Genomic DNA, 23,856 nt, shown 5'->3' with positions numbered 1-23,856 from the left:
ATCCTTTTTTTTTTTAAATATCTAAGTCACTTTTTTTTTTTTATCAGAACACTGACCCTTGGGAATGCCTGTGACCGTGAAACTCAAGAACTACAGACGTATTCATGGTGGGAACAGATAATTATTGCAATAACATCAGGGATGGTTCTGCAGTTAAAATTAAGCACGGAAGTGTCTGAAAACTGTCAGCCTTCCTAGTGCCAGAATTCAATATGAATTTGGTGTTTAGTATAGTTTAGGTTAGGAATGATCCTATCATTTCTCCTTTAATTAAATGAGAAGTCTGCCATTAGGCGCTGTTTGCCATAACTCATGTTTTGGGCTGAGTTTGTCCTGCCTGGTAAATGGGAACAGTGGAGAGAAACAGGGGAGAGAGACAAAGAGAAGACTCTGAAGTATCTCTATTTGCTGCTTATCTGTCTCCAGGTACCGGCTCACGGAAAGTTTTCACACTGACAGTGTCTTTCAGCAATTCTGTCCCAGCTGTTGGATGCTCAGTGCTTAATCAAGAATCTGGACACAAATTTGTTGTTGTGCTAGAAATGGTCCACATATAAAGCTATAGCCAGAATATACACAGGTAGACTGTAAAATGTAGGGAAGAAAGGTAACAGAGATTTGTGGAGATGAGGGAGGTGTAGGCTTGTACATACAAATTCTGCCCTGAAGCATCTTGATTCATTTACTCAAATTGCTTCTAACAAAACTAAATCTATGTGGATATTTTTTGAAGAAAGGATTTTAAATGTTAAGCAATGAACAATGCCTAAGATCACACACATACTGAAGCCCTTCTCTAACATTTATTACTAATACTTCTGGAAATGCTGAACTTGATGCGTATATTCTAGTTTGGTTTTTAGAAATCTCTTCTAAAAAGTAAACACCAGGTCTGAATCAGTTTAAACCTTCCATCTTCATAAACCACAGTGGATACATTAAGCACATGTATATATATCTTAACATGTTATTAGAAAGATACATGTTTAAATTCAAAGAGTTAATTAATATTTAAATTAACGTATTTTAAAGAATTATAAGCAGGACCAGTTGAACAGGTTTAATCAGAGTAGAAGTCAATTTTATTGAGAGTAGATATTAAGTGATACCAGCTCCTAAAGTCAAAGTATGTGAGCTCATCGTTCACTAGATGCATTGAGCTGATAACTTCATTTATCACTTCTGGTTTAGGCCTGCATGTTTGGAGTAATTAATTTTTTTTTCTAGAATAAGATGAGAGGTAGGAGGATAGCAGTAGCACCAAATACAAGAGACAGAATGTGAATGCCATTTTAAATAAAATCATATCTTTGGTGTCTGTACTCTGGTAAGAATTATCACCTATTCTACATATCCCGGTGTTATAAATATTTGTTACAAATTTTGTGTCCAAATTTACCCGAGTTATTTTCCTTAAATATTCCCCCACACTGCAGTGAATTTTTAACACAATTTAGAAAACCGGAGGGGGTTGCAATATTGTGCCTTGATGCAGGGCCTTGTTTGCCACTGGCCCAGTCAGCAGCCTCACTGCTGATCCCTGCCCGTCTGTGTCCCATGGCTCTGATGCCTGTTCAGACCAGCATCCTCTCCAGCCTGTTTTTCAAATAAATACATTTGAAATGTTAGTTTCATCTTACTGCAGAGAGTTGTGCGCAGCCATGGGCATAAAAATCATGCACTTGTTGCAAAAATAAGACAGGAAAGTTAATGTTTTCTTCATTCTTTATCTATCTATACATATATTTATGTGCATTATATACACATACACATGCACATACATACATGTATACTTGTTTATGTTAGCACTTCAAAGCATTTGGGCTCTGCTTTGCATTTGCCACGTGTTTCATTTGTTTCTTTTTCCTCAGGTACCAGTGTGCCTTCATGTTTAGGGATGTAACATTGTCAGTGTGCCAGAAGTGGGGATTGAGGCCAAGTTTCTCCCCTCATGCAGGGCAGGTTGTCACACAGGAATCAGGAAAAGGTAGGTTCTGTCTCTCCTATCCTTTGGAGATCCCTGCAGAAGTCACTCTGCTCTGTAACCTCTTTCTGAAGACCAAGAATACAGGTTTAAAAGCCAGAAGACTTTTGGGAAACTGCTTGTGAGTCAGTGAGTACCCAGGGGATGAATGTGGCTTTCCTTTGTATTCAGAATAATCTGTTTAAAGTTTTCTATCTTTCTCTAGGAAATAAGATACTTTCTGTTTAAACATTCACGACTCTTTTAAGCATATAACTTTGCCACAAATAAATGGGTCTGTCTTTCCAATACTCGGAAATCCTATATTCTGTGTTTTCCATAAGTCTTCAGAAACTCGACTGTCCCGAGGGCTTTCTGCTGGAGTAATTTAACAGCCATGCTGCAAACATGGCAAGGTAAGCAGCCCAGCAGAAGATACAGTAGCCAAAACTCTTATCTCAAGACCCATTTCTCTGAGAATTGCATCAACTTCCCTCAGTCAATAACAAGTCTTATTTATAATTTCACATACAACACAGAAAGGAAACTTGTTGCACTGTTGTGGAGATCAAAGGTTCAATGCGCTTTTTTTCTCCTCCTGTTTAGAGAACTGGAGTCAGTTTGCATGTATCTGTGTCCCTCTTCTTCTTCTTGCTGAGCCCAGCATGGTTGATAGCCTTGAGTGTTTTTTTAAAGCTGTTTCTAAAGATAAACATTTTGCAAAACCTCCCAGAATGCAAGTGTTCAACTTAATTTGCCCAGAGCACTGTTTGTTAGCAGGCTGCTCCTTTATAGGCAGGTTGAAGTTCCAAGCTACACCATCAATGAATATATAATGAGAAACTTTTTCCGTGGTCAAGGGTGGAATCCCTGCCTTACTGAGGTCTGTGCAAACAAAACCTTTATTGATTTAGTTAGGTAACATTCACAGGTTAATCCCAAATCTCTTTCTCCTTTAATAAGAAGCATTCTACCACTGAAAAAATAGGAAGAAGATTACATATACTAATGGAATAATCCCCAAAATGCCTGAGCATACTCACAACGCCTTTAAGAAGTGGATCATTATCTTTTCAATGTTTGAGAAGCAGAGAGAAGTGTTTTGTCCACATGCAGAATTTAGTCTTCCTTCCCTTCCAGTTATGTTTTGTGGTGTGACAGTGCATGTGTTCTTCATCAGCAGCTTGGCTGCAGCAGGTAAATGCTTGGCTTCATGTCAGGAACACAGCTGCCAGCCTGAAATTTTCCTCCACTCTTGCAAAAGGTAGATATATTTTCATATATGGACAGGCTGGGATGCTTTGATCAAATATGATACTAGACAGAAGGAGAAAGAGAAGCATATATATATAAATATATATGAATTTGTGTGTATATGACATATGCACATAGAATATACACAGACACATATATATGAATATATATGAATACATGGGTTGTTTAACAGAGATAAAAACCTCCACATTGTTATGAGTCTTATGGGTGTTTTCTTCCACTGAAGTAAAGGCCTAATCAGGAGAGGAAACAGAAGCTTATTACCCCACCCACCCTGTAGCCTCTGCTAAAGCCATTTATCAGAATGTTTCTCAAATTTCTTGTGTTGGCAGCTTTAGGTTTTTGCAACTTTTTAGGGGTTATGGGTGATTATGGCGGTGCTGGGGTGATGACTGGGTTAGGGGACATTAAAGAGCTCTTCCAACTTTGATGATTCTGGGATTCTCATTAAAATGAAAGCCTAGAGAATTATTTTCTTAGTTTTACATTGTGAGATTGAGATGCTTTATTAGATCTTGGCAAATTTCAGACCTAATTTGCAGCAGATAATTTTGGTGGTAGTGATGCTGACTGGATTTCACACTTGTCCCATTTTTATAGTTGTCCTGTGATGATCCCATAAATATTTCTGAAATAATCTCTTAAATGTATACCAATTATCACTGACAGAACTGCAATAAACTGTTCTTAGTGTCCCAAGAGGTTTCTAATCCACTTTCAGTAAACAATCCCAAATCCAAACCATTTTTCTGAAGGCAAGTTTATCCTCTAAACAAGACTTCAGCTGAAATCCTTCATATTTAAACATGTTAATTGTAGGCCTCTGCTGCCAATAAAATGAAGCAGGGTCATTCCCAGAAATACCTGCTGTAATTTAGACTGAACAGCTCTTAAAATTATAGTTGTAAACTTTGCAATAGTAAATAAAGCAGAAATCTTAGCTTGAGCCAAAATATTCATTATCTGAAACCAGAAATTAAGCTTCACTTGCATTCTTTTGTGCAGTAAGTTATCAAATGTCTCTCAGATAAAGCTGATTGCCTTAACACAACTAAAAACCAAATTTACCCTGACTGCTTTTATTAAAGTCTATGCTTACATGTGACTTTGGTTTGACTGAGTAACTTTTAAACTCCTTTAGACATCTTTTACTCCATCATGTAGTGAAAAATACAATGAATGCTTGGCAAACTAAACTGGACCTCTGTGGTACAAAAATAGGGGAGATACAAAATGTAATTTAAAAAGGATTGCTTGCGAAAATTTAAAAAATCAAGGAGAACATAAGAAGAATAAATAGTAAAAAATAAATATTTTTTATAATTCACCCAGAAACTCCCATTTCCTGCAACCACTTAGAGGAAAAAAGCTTGCCCTACTCTTAATTCAAAAATTATAGCTAGAAACTTAAACCCCAATACAAATAAACAAACAAACCAACAACCATAAAAACAACCCCCAAATATAGGCAATTATGTCTCAGACAAGTTCAGCTCATGACTACCATGAGGCCTGCTCATGTCAGTTCATTTTGGCTGTGGTTTTTATTTTATTTTATTTTTTAATTTCATGGTGATATTGCTATTGTTTCAGGGTTCTTTTTTATCTGAGATTTTTGTTGTGTCTGCATGGCACTGGCAGTTTTCTGTATGGGACAATGGTGATCTTGTCTTTAGGGAATTTCCCTTCTTTTAGGAAGCTTTATTAGGACAGAGCATCACTTGTTAGCCAAATTTAGAAAATTTGGGAGATCCATTAAGATATATGCTTGTGCAGACACAAACACATCTGTATTTCACTCTAAAAGCACTTCACCCCTTTTAAGATCCCAACACTGGAAGCAGCTTATTTGAACACCAAACCTCAATGTTAAGAACGATTTGTTAACTTTTTCACAATACATTTTGTTTCTGCCTGTTCAAGTATTGCTTCGACTTCCTGATTTCAAAACCTGTCCGGGAACTCGAATGGCCTTTCTGGAAAAGTTGCCCCAGAAGCACAGGGGTAACCACGCCACACGCTGCTGTTTTTTAGCCCTCATTTTATTTTCCTTTTGGAGAGAGTGGGTGTGCTTTTACTGCACTTTTATTACCGTATTTTTACCACATTTTGGCTTTGTCGAGTGCTTGAGGCGCAGGGCTGGACGGAGCACAGCCTGATGTTCTGTCAGAGTAGGAGCACTTGCCGTCCCACTGCTTCATAAGCCTCCTCTGGTTTTTTGCCCGTTTTTATTGTTCTTTTGGACAATGTCGTGTGTTTTCAATGCGTTTTCACCACATCTTGCCTTTGTTTACTGCTGGACGGAGCACAGCCTGTTGTTCGGTCAGTGTAGAAGCACTCGCTGCCTCGCCACCTCCGCTTTTTCGTCTTTTTTTTTTCTTTTTGAGCGAGAGGGGATGTTGTTTTCTGCATTTTTACCACATTTTGTGGTTTGTTGAGCGCTGGAGGTGCAGGCCTGGAAGAAACACGGGTTGTTGTTCGGAGAGCGTAGGAATACTCGCGGTCTCGCCGCCTCCAGCGCCGCGAGTGCTCCGTAAACAAAACCCTCGGTTTTGTTTACACGGGCGGCGGGGCCTGGGTGGCGCAGGCGGTCTGAGCCTGCCCCCATCGCCACGACAGCGACCTTTCCGCCCCGCTCCCCCTCCCGTGCGCTCCGCTCCCCTCCCGCCATCACCTCTGGGAGGCGCGGGGGGGCGAGCGCATCCCTTCCCCCCCCCTTCACGCCGGGACTGGGCGGGGCCGGGCGCGCGCCCCGGGGCGGGGAGGGCGGACCGCGCCATCGCTCGCGCAGCCAATGGCGCGAGGCCACCCCGCGATTCAAACGGCGCGTCCCGGCCAATGGGCGCGGTTGGCGGGCGGGAGATGGGGCGGGGCCGTGCGCGCGGCCGTAACCGTCGCTCGGCGGGGCGGTTGTTCCCCACAGCGGAGAGCGGCGCGCGCTCGGGCCCCGGTCCCGCCGCTCCGCGGAACCGCCTCCGGCCCGGCCCGGCGCGGGCGGGCTCCAGGTAACGGGAATGGCGGCGCGAGCGGGCCGGGATACTCCCACCTCCCACCCCCTCCCCTCCCCCAGCTTTTCCTTGGCGGCTTTCCGGGCGGGAAGCGCACCGGCCTATCGCCGCGCCCGCGCTCGGGCCTCGCTCCCGGTGGGCGGACGGGCGGCGCGGGCCTCTCGCTTGGGGCCCCGGAGGTGGCGGGGCCGAGCGCCTCCGCTTTGTTCGGCTCCTCCGCGTCGGCCTCCGAGCGGCGTTAGGCCGCCGAGGCGGGGCGCGGTCCCTCCCTTCCCCCGCGGCGGAGGCCCCGCGCCAGGCCCGGGCCGCGGGCGGGGCGAGGCCGAGGGGCCGGGCCTCCGCCGGCACGTGGGGCCCTTCCTGTCAACAGCGCCCCGCCGCTCTCGGGCCCTGCCTCGGGAGTTCAGGGTCCTGCCGTGTCCCCTCCGCTCACGGGGTTTCTGCTGGAAAGCTGAAGGGAAGATCCTCGAGTCCCAGCCCGAGGGTTGATGGATTGTTATTTTTGCCTCGAGGCTTATTTGCGCTTATTTAAAGTGGTGAATTTAAGTTGGCTTGGATAGGGATAGGTGCCTCCACCGTTCTGAAGGTGAAGAGCTAGAAATGTGGAGAGAGTAACGGTGTTGCTGAAAACGTCCTGCAAAGCTCTCTTTGGTGTATTCAGTAGTAACTTTCTGTGTACTGTTAGCCTTGGCTGTCAGCATTTCATTTACTTTCCTGCATTTCTTCTTGCATTCAACTGGCTCCCTCCTCTGACATCAAGAACGTTATCTAACAGTGGTGAGATGTCAGAATTAGGAAATGGAATCACTGAGTGTGTGTGAGCTTTGCTCTTCCAAGCGCGAAAACTTGTTTAGTGTTTATTTATCCTTAAAACTGTACCAAACTTCTGCTGATGGGGTGTGCTCTCCCTGTGGCTACAAGGTAACAATCATCACTTTCTCCACGCTGAAATATCTTCCCACATATCTAGTGAGAGAGTCATTAAGAAGACCAGAAATGCATGCATGGGGCAATATGTTTCGCAGCCAAGTTTCTTTTTAATTATTTCATTCTTGTTTGAGTCAGCAGAAACTTTTATTCTTTACCAACTTTTAAGCTTCAGGGAGATTTGCATTAATTGGCTTAGTATAGGATACAAAGTCCTTTTGATCCTTTCTCTTAGACTATAGATTCCTAAAGGAAAATAGTAATGGTTCAGAAAACATTAATTTAATTTCCTGATAAGTGACTAAACTTGCAGTCAGGTGTCTGTACAGTGCAGGGTTCATCAGATAAGATAATTTTCTTTGGATTCATGTTTTGAAGCCCTGGGAATTCAGAAGTTTGTGCAGAACTACTGGGAATATTAGGCTGATGCCAGCTGATACTATGAAAATGATCAGGGGTGTGTAGAGCTTGAAACAGCAGTAAATTAAAAATGTAATCTCTAAACCATTTTTTTTTTTTTAAGACTTCCTGTCTTTTCTCGATGCCAGTAATTGTGTTGGTTATCTGAACAGATGAAGGCTGCCTTTAAAAGGTGCAGCTTTTTGAAGTGGGATATAAGGAATGAGGATTGCAAACTTCCCTCACAGGAGGTACTGGGGTGCAGAACAAGGTGATAATTTTTGATAGGGTAAGAAGTTGCATTTACTTCTTTTAATGTTTGAGCTTATTATTAAGCTGTAATATTTAAAGAAAAAAATTGAAAAATACCTAAGTTTTCCCATTAATAAAATTGTATGTTACTTTTAAGTCAGAAGATATTTCCACTTGTTTATTTTGGAATCTCATATTGGTGAAATCTACCTCAGGCTGAACTTCTTGATACTGATTTAGCTACCAGTCTTTCAACCACATTTTTCAAACTAACTTCAGCTCCTTTTGAGAACAAGGTTGGAGGAAGAGAAGGTCTTTCTGCCTTTCATAATAATTAATTTGGGCTTTGTGATTGTGTACAGAACTGCTGGGTTTTGAAATGTGGCAAAGAATTGCATTTTATTATCTCATGAGATCGCACCTAAATTTTGAAGTACTTGCTATAAATTGGAAAAAACAGTGTAGGTGTCCTTAGTAACAACTTTAAGAAAAAATGTTACTGTTTTTGAAAAAGATTTATCCTCCAAAGGTTCTGATTTTTACAGCTTTGTCTGAGGGTCCGCCAGCCTTGTCCTGGTCAGGTTCCAGGTTTGCAGCTGATTCCTGAGGTGCTGCAGGTCAGGAGAAGAACCAGTTAGCTGGGGTGTAGGAAGTGCAGCAGGCAGAGGGGAAATGAAGTCATGGGTCAGGGTATGACATCTGGTGACAGCTCTGAGTGCACTTGGGGGAGCTCCAGTATTCAGACTATTTATGGAAGAGCAGGAGGAAACTGGCTGCAAGGGACTAGGAAAGAGCAGTAGTAGATGTGGATCTCCTAAAGTGCCTTTTAGGTAGAGAAGACTGGGCAAGGAGACAGAAATGGGGATTGAGATCAGATTTAAGCAGAGGTGGTAAAGGGGAAGGCAGAAAATCCACACAAGATGGGGAGATAAGGAGAGAATGGAGAGTTTGAAATGAAAATATGGAAGTTACAAGAAAGAGGGCTATGAATTTGAAGGGGTAAGCTGACTGGCATAAAAGAAAGCTGGAGGAGTGGGAATCCAGAAAGAATAAGACAGAAAAAAGAAACTGGGACAAGAAACACTAGTTAGAAGGCAGAAGAGCTGGAATAGCACATGTCTAACAAGCACAGACTGGAACTCGTAATTTTTCTGACTGGCAAGTGTCAGTGAAACCAAATTATGAAACTTTTTTTTTTTCCCCTTCAAATATTATACAGCAAAGGAGATGGCCAGATGTTTCTGTTCTGAAGCGGTTTGGAGTATTAGTAATAAAAATCACATGAGGGAATTCTGATGAGTTTTTTGGGTTTTTTTGACTTGGAGAGCTACACAGGTGTAAAATTTAACAACAGCAGCAACATCAGAAAATGCAGGAAATCAAATGAATATTGTTTGTAGAACCTCACTGATCCCCATCCCCCAACATGTGATGAAGGTCTGTGATTGAATATTAACAGTATTTTTTCCCCGAGAATCTTAACTTTTCACTGCAGGTTAGTTAATATGTAATGATTATCTAGTTAAAGACTCGTATTTACCTTAGCTTGTGTGGCTTCATATCTTATTTATAAAGCAAACAAGTTAAAATGATATGCTTTGACGCTAACATTTTGTTGTTTGTATTTTGGCCCTGTCCCTGCAGTCCCCTCTGAGTTCCCGTGTAGGTTGTACACATGGTGCCGGTACAGATGTTAGTGTACATTTTACCTTAGACTTTTGAGGTAGTCTCACTTGATACATTCAGATTAAAAGTATTTTCTACTTTGGATATCTGTTTTCAGAAGGCAATGACAAAACACAAAGCACTTTACAAACAGTTGTTATACAGGACTTTACATTCAAAACCAACTTTATTTAAGTTATAGTTGTGTTTTTTCCCAGCACCTGGTGGGGTGAACCAAGGGTAGTAGTCACTTAAACCACATTTTGTTAATATCAAGTGGAAACTGATGGTGCAGACAGGGGAATAGAATTTAGTTTTTCAGGTTACTTTGTCATTGCTCTGATGCTGTGCTTTGTTTTCCCATGGAGCCCTGGAAAAGGCATTATGCCCTTGTGCTAAAGAGATGGAAAAGAAAAATATTCAACCCAGACAAGAGCTTAAATTCCAAAGTTTCCTAACTTTTGAGTGTTTGACACAATAAATTGAAGAAAGTGTGTAATGTGGCTGTGTTTAAGAGATTGGGGATGTTTGATGCTCAGAAATCGTTGCTTCTGTCATTTCTGTAGAACCACAGAAGGCAGGGTTAGAGGACACTTCAATACCATGTAATTTGCATTTCCCTCTAGATAAGATGAGCTTCATTATGTAATTTTGGTCAAAGATGTGCTTTGCCTGATGCTGGAGATTGTATATCATAGCTCAGTACTAGTCTAATACATCTCAATGCTTTTTGAGAACATGCAGCTTCAATCTTCTCTCTGTTTTAAGACTTATTTCTTCTGTCTCCTGTTGATTTGGAAAAGAGATCACTGCTGTTTTCTTATCACACAGCCTTTTCCCTATTTAAAGTGGAGACTTGTTGTAAGGGTCCCCTTTTCAGTTACATGATACAGAAAGAGTAGGGGAAAATGAAGCCTAATGTTTAGCTTTCATGTGGACTGACAGATTTATTTTTTAGGGATTCTGTTTGGAAAATGCCAAGCCGGAAGTTTGCTGATGGCGAGGTGGTGATGGGCCGTTGGCCGGGAAGTGTCCTGTACTATGAAGTACAAGTGACCAGTTATGATGATGTTGCTCATCTTTATACTGTCAAGTACAAAGATGGAACTGAACTTGCACTGAAAGAAAGTGATATAAGGGTGAGTACACATGTTTTTAATTATCAGTACTTCGACTTAGGACTGGGTTGTTATTTTGCAAATTCTTGTTATCTGTGTCTTCAAGGAATCTGCACTAAATTAGTTTCTTACGTGACGCCTCAAGTAGAAGTTCAGAATGACTCCATCTTTAAAGTATCATGGTTGTTCTGTTTCTGTAAAAAAAGTGTAATATTTTTGAGGAAACCAAATCTGATCCTTCAGGAGCTCTATAGCATGATTTTTCATGAAAAATTGGTTTGGGTGCCTTAGAAAGGTAGTAATCAGTGGGTTGATACTAATTCGATGGTTTTCCATCTCTAAATAAGAAAATTTGGTCACAAATGAGAAGATGTAGTTAAAGGTCGCTGTAAATATAAACAGTGCATGCCCTTCAAGCACATAATTAAAACATCTGCAAATAGCTTTTATTGGTTTAGGTCCTCAAAAGCTTCATGAGGTATTTTGCTGTATTAATTACAATTACAAGCCCTTGAGAAGGGTTCATGTAATATAAACACATTCCTTCCTCTTTACATATTGTTATTATTTAATATCATTGAGGCCTTTGAAACTTGGTAGAAGTTTCAGTTGAAAATGAGTAATGCAGGAGGAAAAAACCCTGTCTGAATATTCACTGTAGTCCATTTCCATGACCTGTTCTGAAACCTGCATAGTTTCAAAGCCAACTTGTGTGTCTTTATGTGAACTACAGTGTCACTTCTTGGTGGCAGTGTCCATGCCCAGTAACTGGCCTTCTCTTTTGGGACCAAAATGTTTCTGCCTTGAGGTATACAACTGTTTTCACTGTTTTAAGACCTTCTGACTTGTTACTTCTGCATGCAGGTTAGCAGACTCAAGCTGGGAAAATGCCTTTCTTTGTCATGAAACATTTATGCATTATAAAAATTTGATTGTGGGAATTCTACATGGGGAAATCAGCATCGTAGACTTCACAGAGAAATCAAACAGTGCTTTTGGAGTAAGCTGTTCATGAAGATAGTTACAAGATACAGTGAAATGCTTAGGATGACTTGTTTTTTTTTAGTGTTGATTTGCTCTGTATTGACTCACACAGATGATGAACCTTGCTATCTCAAAAGTATTAATAAAGCTGAGTAGTGGAAGTGAGAGCAGCCTCTGAGGACTTAAGAGACAGCTCTCAATTCCTTTCCCTATGCACAGGATTGAGAGGGTGGTGTGCTTAACAGCTTGGTGCTCACTTTGGTAGTTTACATCCATATCCTCTTTTCTGTAGCTCAACAGAAATTGCCAGCAGCAGTTGGACTTGGAACAGGCTTGTTTGGGAATTGCCAGCAAAATGAGTATTCTGCAGTTGCTCTTTCTCAACAGCCTTTGTAGAGCATCAGTAGAGGAAATACGAGACAGATCTATAGAACTGTATGCCAGAGTCCTCAGCACAAAAACACCCCATGTTTCTAAAATTGTTCTTTAGGACGTGGATAAGATTTTGCTTTCTTTCCATCTTTCTTTTAGTCACAGTCAGCATTCAAGCACAGGAAGAGCCAGTCTTCTTCAAGTTCTCCCTCCAGAAGAAGTAGCAGCAGATCTCGCTCTCGGTCTCGGTCTCCTGGTCGGCCAGCAAGGGGCAGACGTCGTTCTGCTTCCCAAAGCAGAGAACACAAAGATGACAAAAAGAAAACCATTCAGGAGACCAGCTTAGCTCTACCGGTATTGCTTTTGTTTTTTGGTTTTTTTGTGTGGTTTTGCTCGATTTTTTTTTTTTTTTTTTTTTTTTATTAAAAGAATCTTTGGCTATTTGTGTAAGATTGGTTTAATGGAGGCTGGGTTTATCATTGTAAAAGCCAGCTGCAGTTCATGCTCCCTGGACAGCATAATTACCTGCAAAAATATATCTCATAACTGCCTTTTTTTCTTTAGAAATAGGGTTTCTAGCTTGCAAAGTTTGAGGAAATTCTTGAGAGGTAAACCAGGATTATAAAGTTCCACTTGAATTTGGTGATACTGCAAACTTCTCAGAATCCAAACAAACACAAATTTTTTTATATTTAATATTGAAGTCATTAGCCATCTGCTTCCACATGTGAAATGGGGAAAAAGGTAATTAGCTTACTTTTTGGTGTGTTAATTGGTATGTAGCAGGTATGTATTTGGATTTGAAATAAAAAGAGTTCTATTATCATATACAGTTTATTGCAATAGTAGTGAAAAACATGCAGTGTGGAAAATATAAATACAGTTTTGCTGATGGATAATAATGCAAAACTGTAAGGATTTCTGAATTTACCAAAATCTGGTAATTTAGCTGAAGTTCATTAGGTTTGTTCATAGCATTTTTGTGAAGATTGAGTGCTAAAAATGGTTCTGGTGATCTTTATGTGAAGAGGAGTAGAGGTGATGTTTCTCTATCAGGAGACAAACAGCATTTCTTCTGCCTCTTGTGCCCTTGAGATGGCTTCTTGCTTGTCTGAGGCACAGTCCCTTGAAATGGAAATGCATTCTGCTGATTTATTGAAAATGATCATAGCTTATTTAGGTTTCAGCTAAACTAAAGCAGATTAATATAAACTAGCTAGATAGGTTTAGTAAATTGCTGCTCTTCGGCACTGGGACAGTTGTGGGATTTGTTTTGCAGTAAACTCCTTTAGAACTGTGTGATCCAGTGCCTGTGGATCACAAGCTAGTTGTAAGTAGTTTTTTAGCCAGCAGCTGCTGTTTACTTTTTGTACTTTTAACCTTTTGGGATAAAAGGGTTCAAAAATCTTTGATGGTCTTGTACTGGATTCTATATGAGGAGTTGGATTGATCTGTTGGCTCTTGTATGACTAGAAAGACCGGGTTCTCTTCAACAAAACTTTGGTTGAAATAAAACATGTAAGTCATGTCTTCCCAGAGCTGTGTAAGCTAGACTTGTGAGAAGAATTTTTATGAGAGAATTTATTTCTTCAGAGATACTGTATGGAAAACCAAAATTTCAGTTTCGCAGAACAGTGCAGTGTACAGGACCCTGAAAGCTTAAACTGTGTTTCTTCCTTTAACCAGAAACCGAGTGAGAATAACACCAAGAGGTACAATGGTGAACCTGAAAGTACAGAAAAAAATGACACATCCTGCATCATCTTGGAGGTAGGAATACGGAATTTGCTCTTAGCTTTTTGTCATGTTCCTAGCTTGGCTCTCTCAGAAATTCCTAGAAAAGGGCAATACAATAATCAAGCAAAAAGAAAACTTAGAGGTTAAGTAAATTTGCTACAGAGAAAGTGATTTTTTTTTTTTTTTTGCCTTCGTCCTGATTGTTGCCCAGGCATATGGCGGAAGGGAAAGGAGGAGGGTGGCAGTGGATAGTCTGTACTGGAACTGCTGATGATCTGTAATTATGGCCCAACAGGTTACAGTGCCTGGTTATAGAAGTTTCTTTATATGAATGGATAATTGTGCATTGGTGCTTTATAGTGAGTAATGTCCTCTGAAATATACAGTATTGAACTACAATAAAGTAAAATCACTGAGCAACTCTTTAGTAAATTAATTTTATTCATTCACAGCAAAAGTTAAAACCAGACCTGGAAATCAAGCGTGTGCTTGAGCAGTACAGCTTGCGTTCGAGGAAAGATGACAAAAAAGAAGAGATCTATTCAGAGAAAAAGACTTTGGTGGCTGTAAAACCAATTGAGAAAGTACCAACAAAAACAAAGGAGCTGGAATTTGGGGGAAGAATTGGTACGTGTGCAAATTGTCTTAATAGTTGAAAATTAGTACTATTTTATGGTTTTTACTTATTGACCATACTGTTGTGTCAACAACTGCTTTTTGGACCTTGGCTGCAGAATTCAGAGTAAAATTGTTGTGTTTCACTTGATTTGGTGGCAGTCAAAGAACATTTGTTGCACTTAGTTCTTGCATGAAGTACAGTGAAGATCTTGTGCCTTTCTTTGCACATTAAGATGTATATATTTCTAGATTAAAATTAAGAATAGCCAGCAAAGCTTTTACACTTTCAAAACCTAGCTGCTTGAAACTTGACAGTAAAGTATTTTTTCGACAGTTTTTTGATTATTTTTGAGGGATGCAATGAGTGTGATCCTGCGGTAGATGACCTTGTATGGGAGTGAGAGCAATGTCTCAGTGTCCTGTGACATGACTTTGGCATTGTTGCTGTCTTGTTCAGGAGAAGATAATGACAACCTTGTCTTTGTTACTGAAGTTAATATTGAGCTTTTTTAGTGGGATTTAAACAATTTTTTAAATTTTCTGTGCTTACCTTCTAACATTCCATGATGTCTGTTTACAGGGACTTTCATGCTGATATTTCTCCTGCCTGCTACTGTATTCTACTTGCTGTTGATGTGCAAACAAGATGATCCGAGCCTTCTGAACTTCCCTCCTCTGCCAGCACTTGAGAGTCTTTGGGACGGGAGAGTGTTTGGTGTCTTTCTTCTGTGGTTTTTCCTTCAAGCTGTGTTTTACTTGCTGCCAATTGGAAAGGTAGGCCGTTGGGAGAAATGGGGTCTTTATGTGCAACTGAACTGTGTGTTAGGCTGGAAGGTGGGGCATGTTCTAAATGCAGTGAGTTTGAAAGCAATTTAATCAGTTTTTCATAATAAACTGGAATATGGCTGTTGCAGACTTCTGTAAGTAAAACAGTGCAGCTGCTTAAGAATTTTTGTGTTTCAGAGCCTTTCAGTAGAGAAGGCAGAAGGCATTTTATAGGCATTCAGATCAAAGTGTGGATAAACTTTGCTTGATAGAATTCTAGAAAAATTTTAGGTATCTGACTTTTAAATTCATGAACTATTTCAATATTCAGTTTCTTATAGATATATCCAGCATTTTGGAATGTAATCTTTATTTACAGGAAGCTATAAACCATTCTAGCCATATGCATATGAGGCAGAGGCTCTCCTTCCCTCTCTTGTGACTTGAGGGTTACTGGCAGATTCCGAAAGGACACTCTGAAGTAGATGAATTATGTTTTACTGCTGTACATGTTCACAATGATTGAAGCAGTTCTGTTTTCTTCAAGCTGGTTAGGAAGAGGTTTATTTTTTAAAATGTTTTTATTCTTTTATTTCCCGAGTGTTTTTTAGAACAATGCATGAGATTCAGGTTTGAATGTTTCCAGATGGTTGCTTTGACTGAATGTCTTTCTGGCAGAGTTGAGCTTGGTTTTCCTCCCCTGAAGGGCCCACAGAAGATACTTTGTTGAACATCAAGATTTTATTCTTCCTAGGTTGTAGAAGGCCTGCCCCTTTCCAGTGGAAGGAAACTGCAGTACCGGATAAATGGTAAGCATGTTGCAATTGATTATTCTAAAAGTGATTCCACTGTGTGATTTGCAGTGCTCAGCACCATGAAATACAAAAGTTGATAGATACGGTTTGACCAGAGAATGTATCTGTTGTAAATCTTGGATAAAATAGGATGAGCCTTTTCTTGGTAATCATCAGGAACTAAGTGGCCCAAGAGCAAGATGTTACACTGTACAGGGGTGGTAGTGGAATCCAAATACCACATGAAAAAGCTGAGTTTTGTCATAGTTTGGTAAGATGCACCATTTTCAAGTTGGAGTAGGGCGGTAAGTAATAGAAACAAGGAGAATTACATCCTGCAAGTGAGTCTCATTGAGGCTGTCTCATACCTGTCTTGGTTTTGGACGTCTCTCTTTCTTGTTTTGTCTTTCTCTCTTTTTTTTTTTTTTTTTTTTTTTTTTGTCTTCAGTTGTGCCATAGTGCTGCTATTCTTTCTGCATTCTGGTAAAGGGAGGAAATAAGCTATGTAATTTGGATTATTAAAAAAACAAACTACATTGTCTTGGTGCTTCAAAGGCTAATTTTATGAGCAAATTTAGAAGCTTTTTTTTTTGAGGAAAAGTAGATGGCCAGTGACAGGACAGGAGGCACTGGGATACAAAGTGAAGTACAAAAAGGTTCCATCTGAACTAGAGCAGATGAGCTCTGGAGGTTCCTTCTAACCTCAACCCCTGTGACCCTGTGAAGGGATCTATAGAAAATTCTTAGCTGAGAGCAGCAGAGAACTACCTGCTCCTGTTTGGGCATCAATACATTCTGCATGATTTTATACTCTCAACATATGCAAAAGGTTTTGTGTTATCACTTGGTAAATCATCTTAGTACTTTAATTACTGCTATCTGTATCAAGGTATATATGAAGATGATTCAGAGATGAGAATATGGTTGTCTCAGCTGTCCCACAGATAAGGTTTTGTGACCTGCTATCATTATCCATTTGTAGTGTCAGTGTCCATGTTTCCACTAAAATCTGAAATTGGATCCTATGGCATAAAAAATTGACAGGTATTCAGAGTGCTCTTGCCTCTTGTCGTGTTGATGAGCAGTTTCAGGGCTTAGAGTCTCTTAGTTATATTGCTGTGCCCTAGAGGTCTGAACTGTGGGATTTCCAAGATGTTACTGGGATATAGACAAATATTGTAAGAAGTAAAAATACAAAAAGGTTGGATTGCGTAGGTCCTATTAGAACAATTTATTTTTATTTTTTTTAAATTTTGACTAATATGCCTTTATTCTACATCCTTTAGGATTTTATGCTTTTATTTTGACTGCTGCAGCTATTGGAGTTTTGTTATACTTTCAATTTGAGCTTCATTATTTGTATGACCACTTCATGCAGTTTGCAGTGGCAGCTGCAGCATTTTCTTTGGCACTGAGCATTTATCTGTATGTTCGATCCCTGAAAGCACCTGAGGAAGAACTAGCACCAGGTGGAAATTCTGGTGAGTTAGAACATTCTGGATAATTTCTTTCCAATTGTTTGTTGTAGTTTCATTTTTACAAATTGAAGGCTAGATGTAGGGCTGGTTATAATAAGACCGTGACTTTTACTTTTTTCTGTGAAGTGCTTTTTATTTATTTATATTTATTTATTTTTATTGCAATTCCAGTCCCACATATCATGAAGTCAGGGCATGGTATTTTGCTTCTTGTTCGCGTTTTTTGATGGATGGGTAATTGTCACAGCTAAAAGGAATTATTTTTCCCAGACAAAAGCAATTAAATAGAAGGAACAAGTGTCAGGGAGAACTTTTAAAGTGCTTAGTCTTCCTAATAAATAGGGCATCTTAAAATACAAACTGTGTAGATTTTATTTTGTATTTTGCACATGCACTTGAAATTTTTTTTTTTTCCAATCTGAAGACTTCTAAAAACTTGTAATGAGAGAACATTAGTGGAAAGGGGGATTTTACTTATGGGGAGGAGTGTAGTGGCAGATAAAAAAAGGAAGAGTATTGCTAACAGAGGTTGTGTCTTACCTGCAGGATATTTTATTTATGATTTTTTTACTGGACATGAATTAAACCCTCGTATTGGCAGTTTTGACCTCAAATACTTCTGTGAGTTGCGTCCAGGATTAATTGGCTGGGTGAGTCAGTAATCTGAGTTATTTTATTTGCTAAAATATGACACAGAGGGGTTTTTTTACACACACACACATACAATTGATATTAAGGAAATACATATGTATGTATTTATAAACACCGTATATATTTATAATGAGTACTGAAAAACAGCTACACCTTGCTAGTTTTCTAATGACCATTTTTATTCACTTGAAGGAAGTTTCTACCTTTGTTTTGTGGCAAATGGAAACTCTTTTTAAAGTATTAATATGTCGAGATTATACAGCTTCAGAAATGTGGTTAGTTGCAAACTGATTTGTGATATAGTTTATAGTGTTTTTAAGCCTAAACATTGGTCAAAAATGCCTGTAGTGTAATAATAAAGACCACCTTCTTTTGCAAGTAATTTTAAAATTAAAATATTGTCTAACTTAGGTTGTTATAAACTTGGCAATGCTCTTGGCTGAGATGAAGATCCACAATCTCAGTGTGCCATCCCTGTCCATGATTCTTGTCAACAGCTTCCAGCTTCTCTATGTGGTGGATGCTCTTTGGAATGAGGTAAATGTCAATCCCCTTCAACTGTTTCCATTTCTAATTACAATGTTAAGAGAGAGAAGCTTTGGAAATGCTAATATTCTTTTCTCCTTGTTTCTAGGAAGCCATTTTGACTACAATGGATATTACCCATGATGGATTTGGATTCATGCTGGCATTTGGAGATTTGGTGTGGGTTCCATTTGTCTACAGCCTGCAGGCCTTCTACTTAGTGGGTCATCCCATCACAATTACTTGGCCTGTTGCTGCTGCAATTACTGTTCTGAACTGTAAGTTACAGTAAATGCCATTGTTTCTGTTGGTTACAACATAGTTGTGAGAGGTGAAGTTTTAGCTCAGATGCAGCAGTCATTGTCTGGCTCCTGTGAAATACAAAGAATATAATAAATTATCATTTTAGCAAATGAAGGATAGGTGAGACTAAACACCTAATTGTTCTGGTGAGAGGCAGCTCTAGGTGGGTGCTGTCTGGAGTTGAAGAAGTGACTTCTGAGTTCACTTTTAAAAAAAATAGTACCTAGTTGGCAACTCTCTACTGAACCTAGGGAGAAAGTAACTATTTGCATCTCCTTCCCTGATGACCACAGTTACAAACACATGTCAGTAGAAAACATCTTTTTTTATCAAAGCTGAGTGCTTTGAGAAAAGATCTCACATCTTTAGACAACATTAAATTTGCAGCAACATAGCCTTGTTGTCTCTATTATCTGCACAGGAAACACAAAAAAACCCACTCATATTTTGTAGACATGTCAAAGAATTGGAAAAAATGAGAAGACGTACAACTTAATATGTGCAATACTGAGAACCAGAAAATTTATTTTCATCTTCACCTAATGTTTTTTCTTGGGTTTCTATTTATTTTTTTTTAATGGCACCTTTATTTGAAGTATGTTGTGATCATCTTTTTTCAATGCAGCTTTAGCAAAAGTAACTTTAAGCTGTTGTGTGAAAATTATGGGGGATATGAATTTCAGACCCAGATCATTCATTGCCTGGTTCTTTTATTATCATGATCTTGTAAATGGGTAGTCAGTTTATGGAGAAGGTGCTATAACAAAGTGCTAGGCTGCTAAATAGAGCTGTAACCATACAAAGTTCAGTATGTCACCGTATGTCGGCATTACATTAAAAAGCTCAGGTTCTTCAGAATCTCTTCAAAGTTAGTAACTGTCCTGGGGTGACCTAAACCAGGACAGTAACAAAAAGGAGCACATGGAATGCAGGTTTCCAATGGTATTTCTATCTTGTTAGAACTCTGAGAACCAGAAAATATCATTTGAATCACTGGGGAGAAAACTTTGATGGAATAAGTGTGGCAGAGGGCATGTGAGTGCTTTTGTTGAATCTGAGAGAACTGGAAAATACTGAAAATACAAAATACATCATGTTTATTTTCAGGTATTGGGTATTACATATTCCGTAGTGCAAATTCTCAGAAAAACAATTTCCGACGGAATCCAGCAGATCCCAAATTGGCCAGTGAGTAAATTTTTTATTCCATTGGCTGTGATTTTATTTGATGGCTCTTTGTAATATTTAAATACATATTTCAATCGCTGCATTCACCACAATGTTCTGTTCACAGATCTGAAATTTATACCCACTGCAACTGGAAAAGGGCTTCTTGTCACGGGTTGGTGGGGTTTTGTTCGTCACCCTAATTACCTCGGTGACATCATCATGGCTCTGGCATGGTCCCTACCCTGTGGTGAGTTTCTGTGGCTAAAGTGGATTTGAGCAAAAATGCTTTTATGTTTTGTATCTGACTGGGTTTGAAATGCCAAGTGGTAATTATTTGAGATAGCAAACCCTACTGAACTGCAGATTTCTGTGTCATAAGTCTAACGCAATGCATTTTCTCTTCCATTTTACCCTTTCTAACTTGGTGCAGATTTGGCATATACTAAAGATTTACTCATCTTTCTGACACTTTATCATTCAATAACCATGGGACTTACTTGCTATACAGCTGTTCTGCAAGTTTCCTAGGCTAGTGAGTGTGTTTTCAGCTGAAATTCCTCAAAAGTGGGAATTTGCTTGGAGACAAAGGCTACCATATACAGGGATGACTTGAAGTGAAATGCATTTAAAGAAAGGTCGTCAAACACAGTGAAATTATCTTTCAAAGTGTTTGTTAGTAATACAGTGTTCCTTGTACTGGGGACCCCGGAGCTGGACACAACTCTCAGGTGGGGTCTCAGGAGAGCAGAGTGAATCAGAACCTGGTGCCACATTCCTCCTGATGCAGCCCAGAATACAGCTGGCTTTTTGGGCTGCAGTCTCACGTTTCTGGGTCAGTTCCAGTTTCCATGGGCTCATGTCCGCAGCCAAAGTAGAGAAGCTGTTGTGTGGGGGAGTTTGAAGGTGCAGAGATTTGACTGGAAACCTGGTTTTGGCAACTGAAGAACTTAAAATGTGTGCCAGCTTCGCATGCGTTGGGGGTGAAATTGGTAGATTTTGTGACTCTGAATTTTAGGAATTACTTTCTGTGCATTCATGAGTCTTTTTCTATCTGCATGTGAACATAACCTCACAATCTTTGCACTGTTCTGTTGAATATTTGATGCTTTAGGAGTATAAAATGCTTCAGCCTTGAACAAGTGTCATCAGCTTTAAACATGTTAATAGCTACCATCTCTAGATTTTTGTCCTGTATCTAAGTTAACTTTCTCCCTTTGCAGGTTTTAATCACATTTTACCCTATTTCTACGTGATCTATTTCATCTGCTTGCTTGTTCATCGAGAGGCTCGTGATGAACACCACTGTAAGCAAAAGTATGGCTTGGCCTGGGAGAGGTATTGCCAGCGCGTCCCGTACCGCATCTTCCCTTACATCTACTAGAGCACTCCAGGGGCCTGATGGGCAAATTATTGCTACAGTTAGTTTCCTTGCAGAGAAAAAGATACCTCTTACCTTTGCACTTGGTCATTTGTTATTTAGGCTTTTAAAGAAAACAAAACAAACAAAACCCGACCCAATGTTGGAGTGCGTCAAAGGTGTTATTTACGAGTAAATTTTAACATGTAAGTTATGTGAACTGACTGTCTGTGACTTCAATTTTAAAAAAATTGTGAATTTTCGAAACTCTTTGAGCCCTAATTTTTCAAGCTAAATTTTATCTAGAATTCTGAGTTTACATTTTTTTATTGCATTTAATTAAGCACTGTGATGTAAAGTATATTATTTTCTTAATACAATAAATGCTGAAATTCCATCCAGTTCATTTTTTGGTGTTACTTGTACCATCTAACTTCAAATGTCCAATTTAGTTGCCTGAATTGGAGGAGCAGCAAGGTCTTTTTGGTCAGGGGAGCTGGGAACAGGATTTGACTCAAGTGAGGGGCCTTGCAGCCCATGGCCAGAGCTGGCACAGCTCAGCTGTATGGTTGTTCCCCTCCTGGCTTTTCATTGATCGCATTTTTTTGGTCAGAGAGGCTCAGCTGGCCTCTCCCACCCTGCACCTGCAGGAGGACAGAGATGGAATTGGGAGAAGGGGCACAGCTGTTCCCTTCTCCCACCCCACATTGAGGCAGTTCCAGCACAGCCTGGGCGCAGCTCTGAGCTGCTGCCTGGCAGTGCCCCGGCCCTAGAGATGGAAGCCGTGCTGTGGCTCACACTCCTGGAGGGAAACACTTCAAACACTTGCTGTGGCTGTGGCAGGGAGTAGTGAACCTTCAGCTTGCCTTTAGCACTGAGCATGGGGTAAAAATTGTGCCGTGTCTGCCTGTTGGGCACAAAAGGATAAAATGACCACAGCTGGCTTCTTCTGATCTTTGTAAATTAAGTCTTAATGTACCATAGTGTTTACCAAGTGTGTATAATAAAGCCTCCAACTTTTTGCTGTACAGTGTTTGGATTTGAAAAATGCAACAGCTTTTTTAGAAACAGGAGAAATCAGTAACGAAACAAATTTCCAGTAATTTAAAAAAAAAATAATTGAATAAAGGGTTTTGTAAATTAATGTAGTTAATTCTTGAAACAATTGAAGTGTTCATTTAAATATTTGTATTGACAGATATGCTTATGAAAATATAGGAAATGCTCCTCAATCCAAAGTTGTTTTTTTGGTTTCTTTTTGTTTTTAATTTGGCATTGCTACCTCATATGTAGGTGTTGCCTTTTGTACTGTTGCAGATAGAGAAATAGCTATTTTTTTGCTATTGCTATTTAAAACAACATTTTTTACATGAGCCTGTGGTTAAACTCAACCACTTTCTAATATATTTTTGTATATATTTGACTTTTGAACTAATGTATGTCTTCTGGTCACTAGCTGTGTTCTTTGTCTAACTGGCTGTAAATGAGATGCCCTTGTGGTATTTACTTCATCAGTAGAATAATTTTACTGAAATACTCTTGCTTAATTAATTAGCTTTTATTCTGTTGTCACAAGTAAGAGCTTTTCACACACTTTGTACATGGGGTTTATAGCACAAGTTGCCCTAAACAGCTTATTAGAATATTAAATATAGTGCAGATACTTCTGCACTTGCTTGCAGGAGTGTTCCTAATAAATTGGAATGTTATTTATCATTTTTTTCAGTTATTTTAAAATGTTGATGTAATTGAAATCTAGCATGTGATTTTTTTTTTTTTAAAATAAAATAACCTATTTTGTACACGGGCATTTTTTAAAGATAATTGTACAATTGAAGTGTATATAATGTAGCTTGATTGTTGGTGTTGTAAGGAAATTATTTTAAGACAAGTACTTTGATTGCTGGCAGAAAATAGCAGTGCCTCTAACAAGACTCGAGAGAATTCACTCGCGTGAAGCAGCAGATTAAACTGGGATATTGCTGTTTTCAATCCTCACTGAGTGAATTTATGGGAAATGGAGAAATCATTAAAGGGCCCTGGTGTGCAGCTGTTTTTTAAAATCTGCTGTTGTTCAGATGTCATTCAGAGCACTTGTCTTTCAGAACCTAATCCTGACCAATGACAACTTCAGTTCATTTACATGCTGAATTTTATGTGAATTTGATTTTGAAGTAACTGTTTTTAATACAAACAAGCCTATGAGCTAAAATAAAGGTTTTGCTTAAAACTAAGTAGTGTAATTTTTTTCCAATTAATGGGGCTATTTGATAAAAATTACATTGATTTTTTAATATTTAGTACAGGTGTGAGTTTGCTGGAGTTCCTATTGTACCTGTGCTTGTGGGCTGAGTGTTAAGAGCTCATGTGGGGTGCTTCTCTTTGTCTGGGCATTTTTTTCTTCTTCCCTTCTGCTACTCCAAAAAAACCTTGAATCTGAGGTGCAAAAATACAGAATTAACACTCACTTTGCCTATAGGATATTGTATTTTCCC

At 39.4% G+C, this 23,856-nt stretch overlaps 1 protein-coding gene and 1 long non-coding RNA gene across 7 annotated transcripts; one reads left to right on the top strand and one right to left on the bottom strand.

The window, feature by feature from the left end:
- Positions 1-1,725: 1,725 nt before the first annotated feature.
- Positions 1,726-6,469, bottom strand: LOC147655062 (uncharacterized). Of its 2 annotated transcripts, none has more exons than XR_015283758.1 (3): positions 6,344-6,469; positions 5,140-5,693; positions 1,726-3,280 (listed from the first exon to the last, which is right to left on the bottom strand). It is a non-coding gene; the product is annotated as an uncharacterized LOC147655062 (long non-coding RNA). The 2 variants fall into 2 exon arrangements; XR_015283759.1 differs by lacking the exon at positions 6,344-6,469 and adding an exon at positions 5,913-5,986 and having other exon boundaries at positions 2,848-3,280.
- Positions 6,034-23,595, top strand: LBR (lamin B receptor). 5 transcript variants are annotated; one of them, XM_086878864.1, is made up of 15 exons: positions 6,639-7,167; positions 7,697-7,861; positions 10,448-10,628; positions 12,123-12,317; positions 13,650-13,733; positions 14,153-14,327; positions 14,899-15,092; positions 15,838-15,892; positions 17,164-17,358; positions 17,902-18,005; positions 18,418-18,543; positions 18,641-18,809; positions 19,942-20,022; positions 20,129-20,251; positions 21,225-23,595. In XM_086878864.1, the coding sequence occupies exons 3-15, from the start codon at positions 10,464-10,466 to the stop codon at positions 21,383-21,385; spliced, it is 1,827 nt and encodes a 608-aa protein (XP_086734990.1). In that variant the 5' UTR covers positions 6,639-7,167; positions 7,697-7,861; positions 10,448-10,463; the 3' UTR covers positions 21,386-23,595. The 5 variants fall into 5 exon arrangements, with proteins under 5 accessions (XP_086734988.1, XP_086734991.1, XP_086734992.1 ...); XM_086878862.1 differs by lacking the exons at positions 6,639-7,167; positions 7,697-7,861 and adding an exon at positions 6,034-6,243; XM_086878865.1 differs by lacking the exon at positions 7,697-7,861 and having other exon boundaries at positions 6,540-6,832.
- Positions 23,596-23,856: the final 261 nt, after the last annotated feature.

This window comes from Cyanistes caeruleus, chromosome 2, assembly GCF_971803275.1.
Source record: "Cyanistes caeruleus chromosome 2, bCyaCae1.hap1.1, whole genome shotgun sequence".
Classification (NCBI taxonomy): domain Eukaryota; kingdom Metazoa; phylum Chordata; class Aves; order Passeriformes; family Paridae; genus Cyanistes; species Cyanistes caeruleus.
This window is presented reverse-complemented; position numbering and strand designations above follow the sequence as displayed.

Coding starts and splice junctions, on each gene's coding strand:
- LBR (XM_086878862.1), top strand. CDS start 6,077: ATGGGCGCGGTTGGCGGGCGGGAGATGGGGCGGGGCCGTGCGCGCGGC. Junction 10,629..12,122: donor TGAAAGAAAGTGATATAAGG/GTGAGTACACAT, acceptor TCTTTCTTTTAG/TCACAGTCAGCATTCAAGCA. Junction 18,810..19,941: donor TGCAATTACTGTTCTGAACT/GTAAGTTACAGT, acceptor GTTTATTTTCAG/GTATTGGGTATTACATATTC.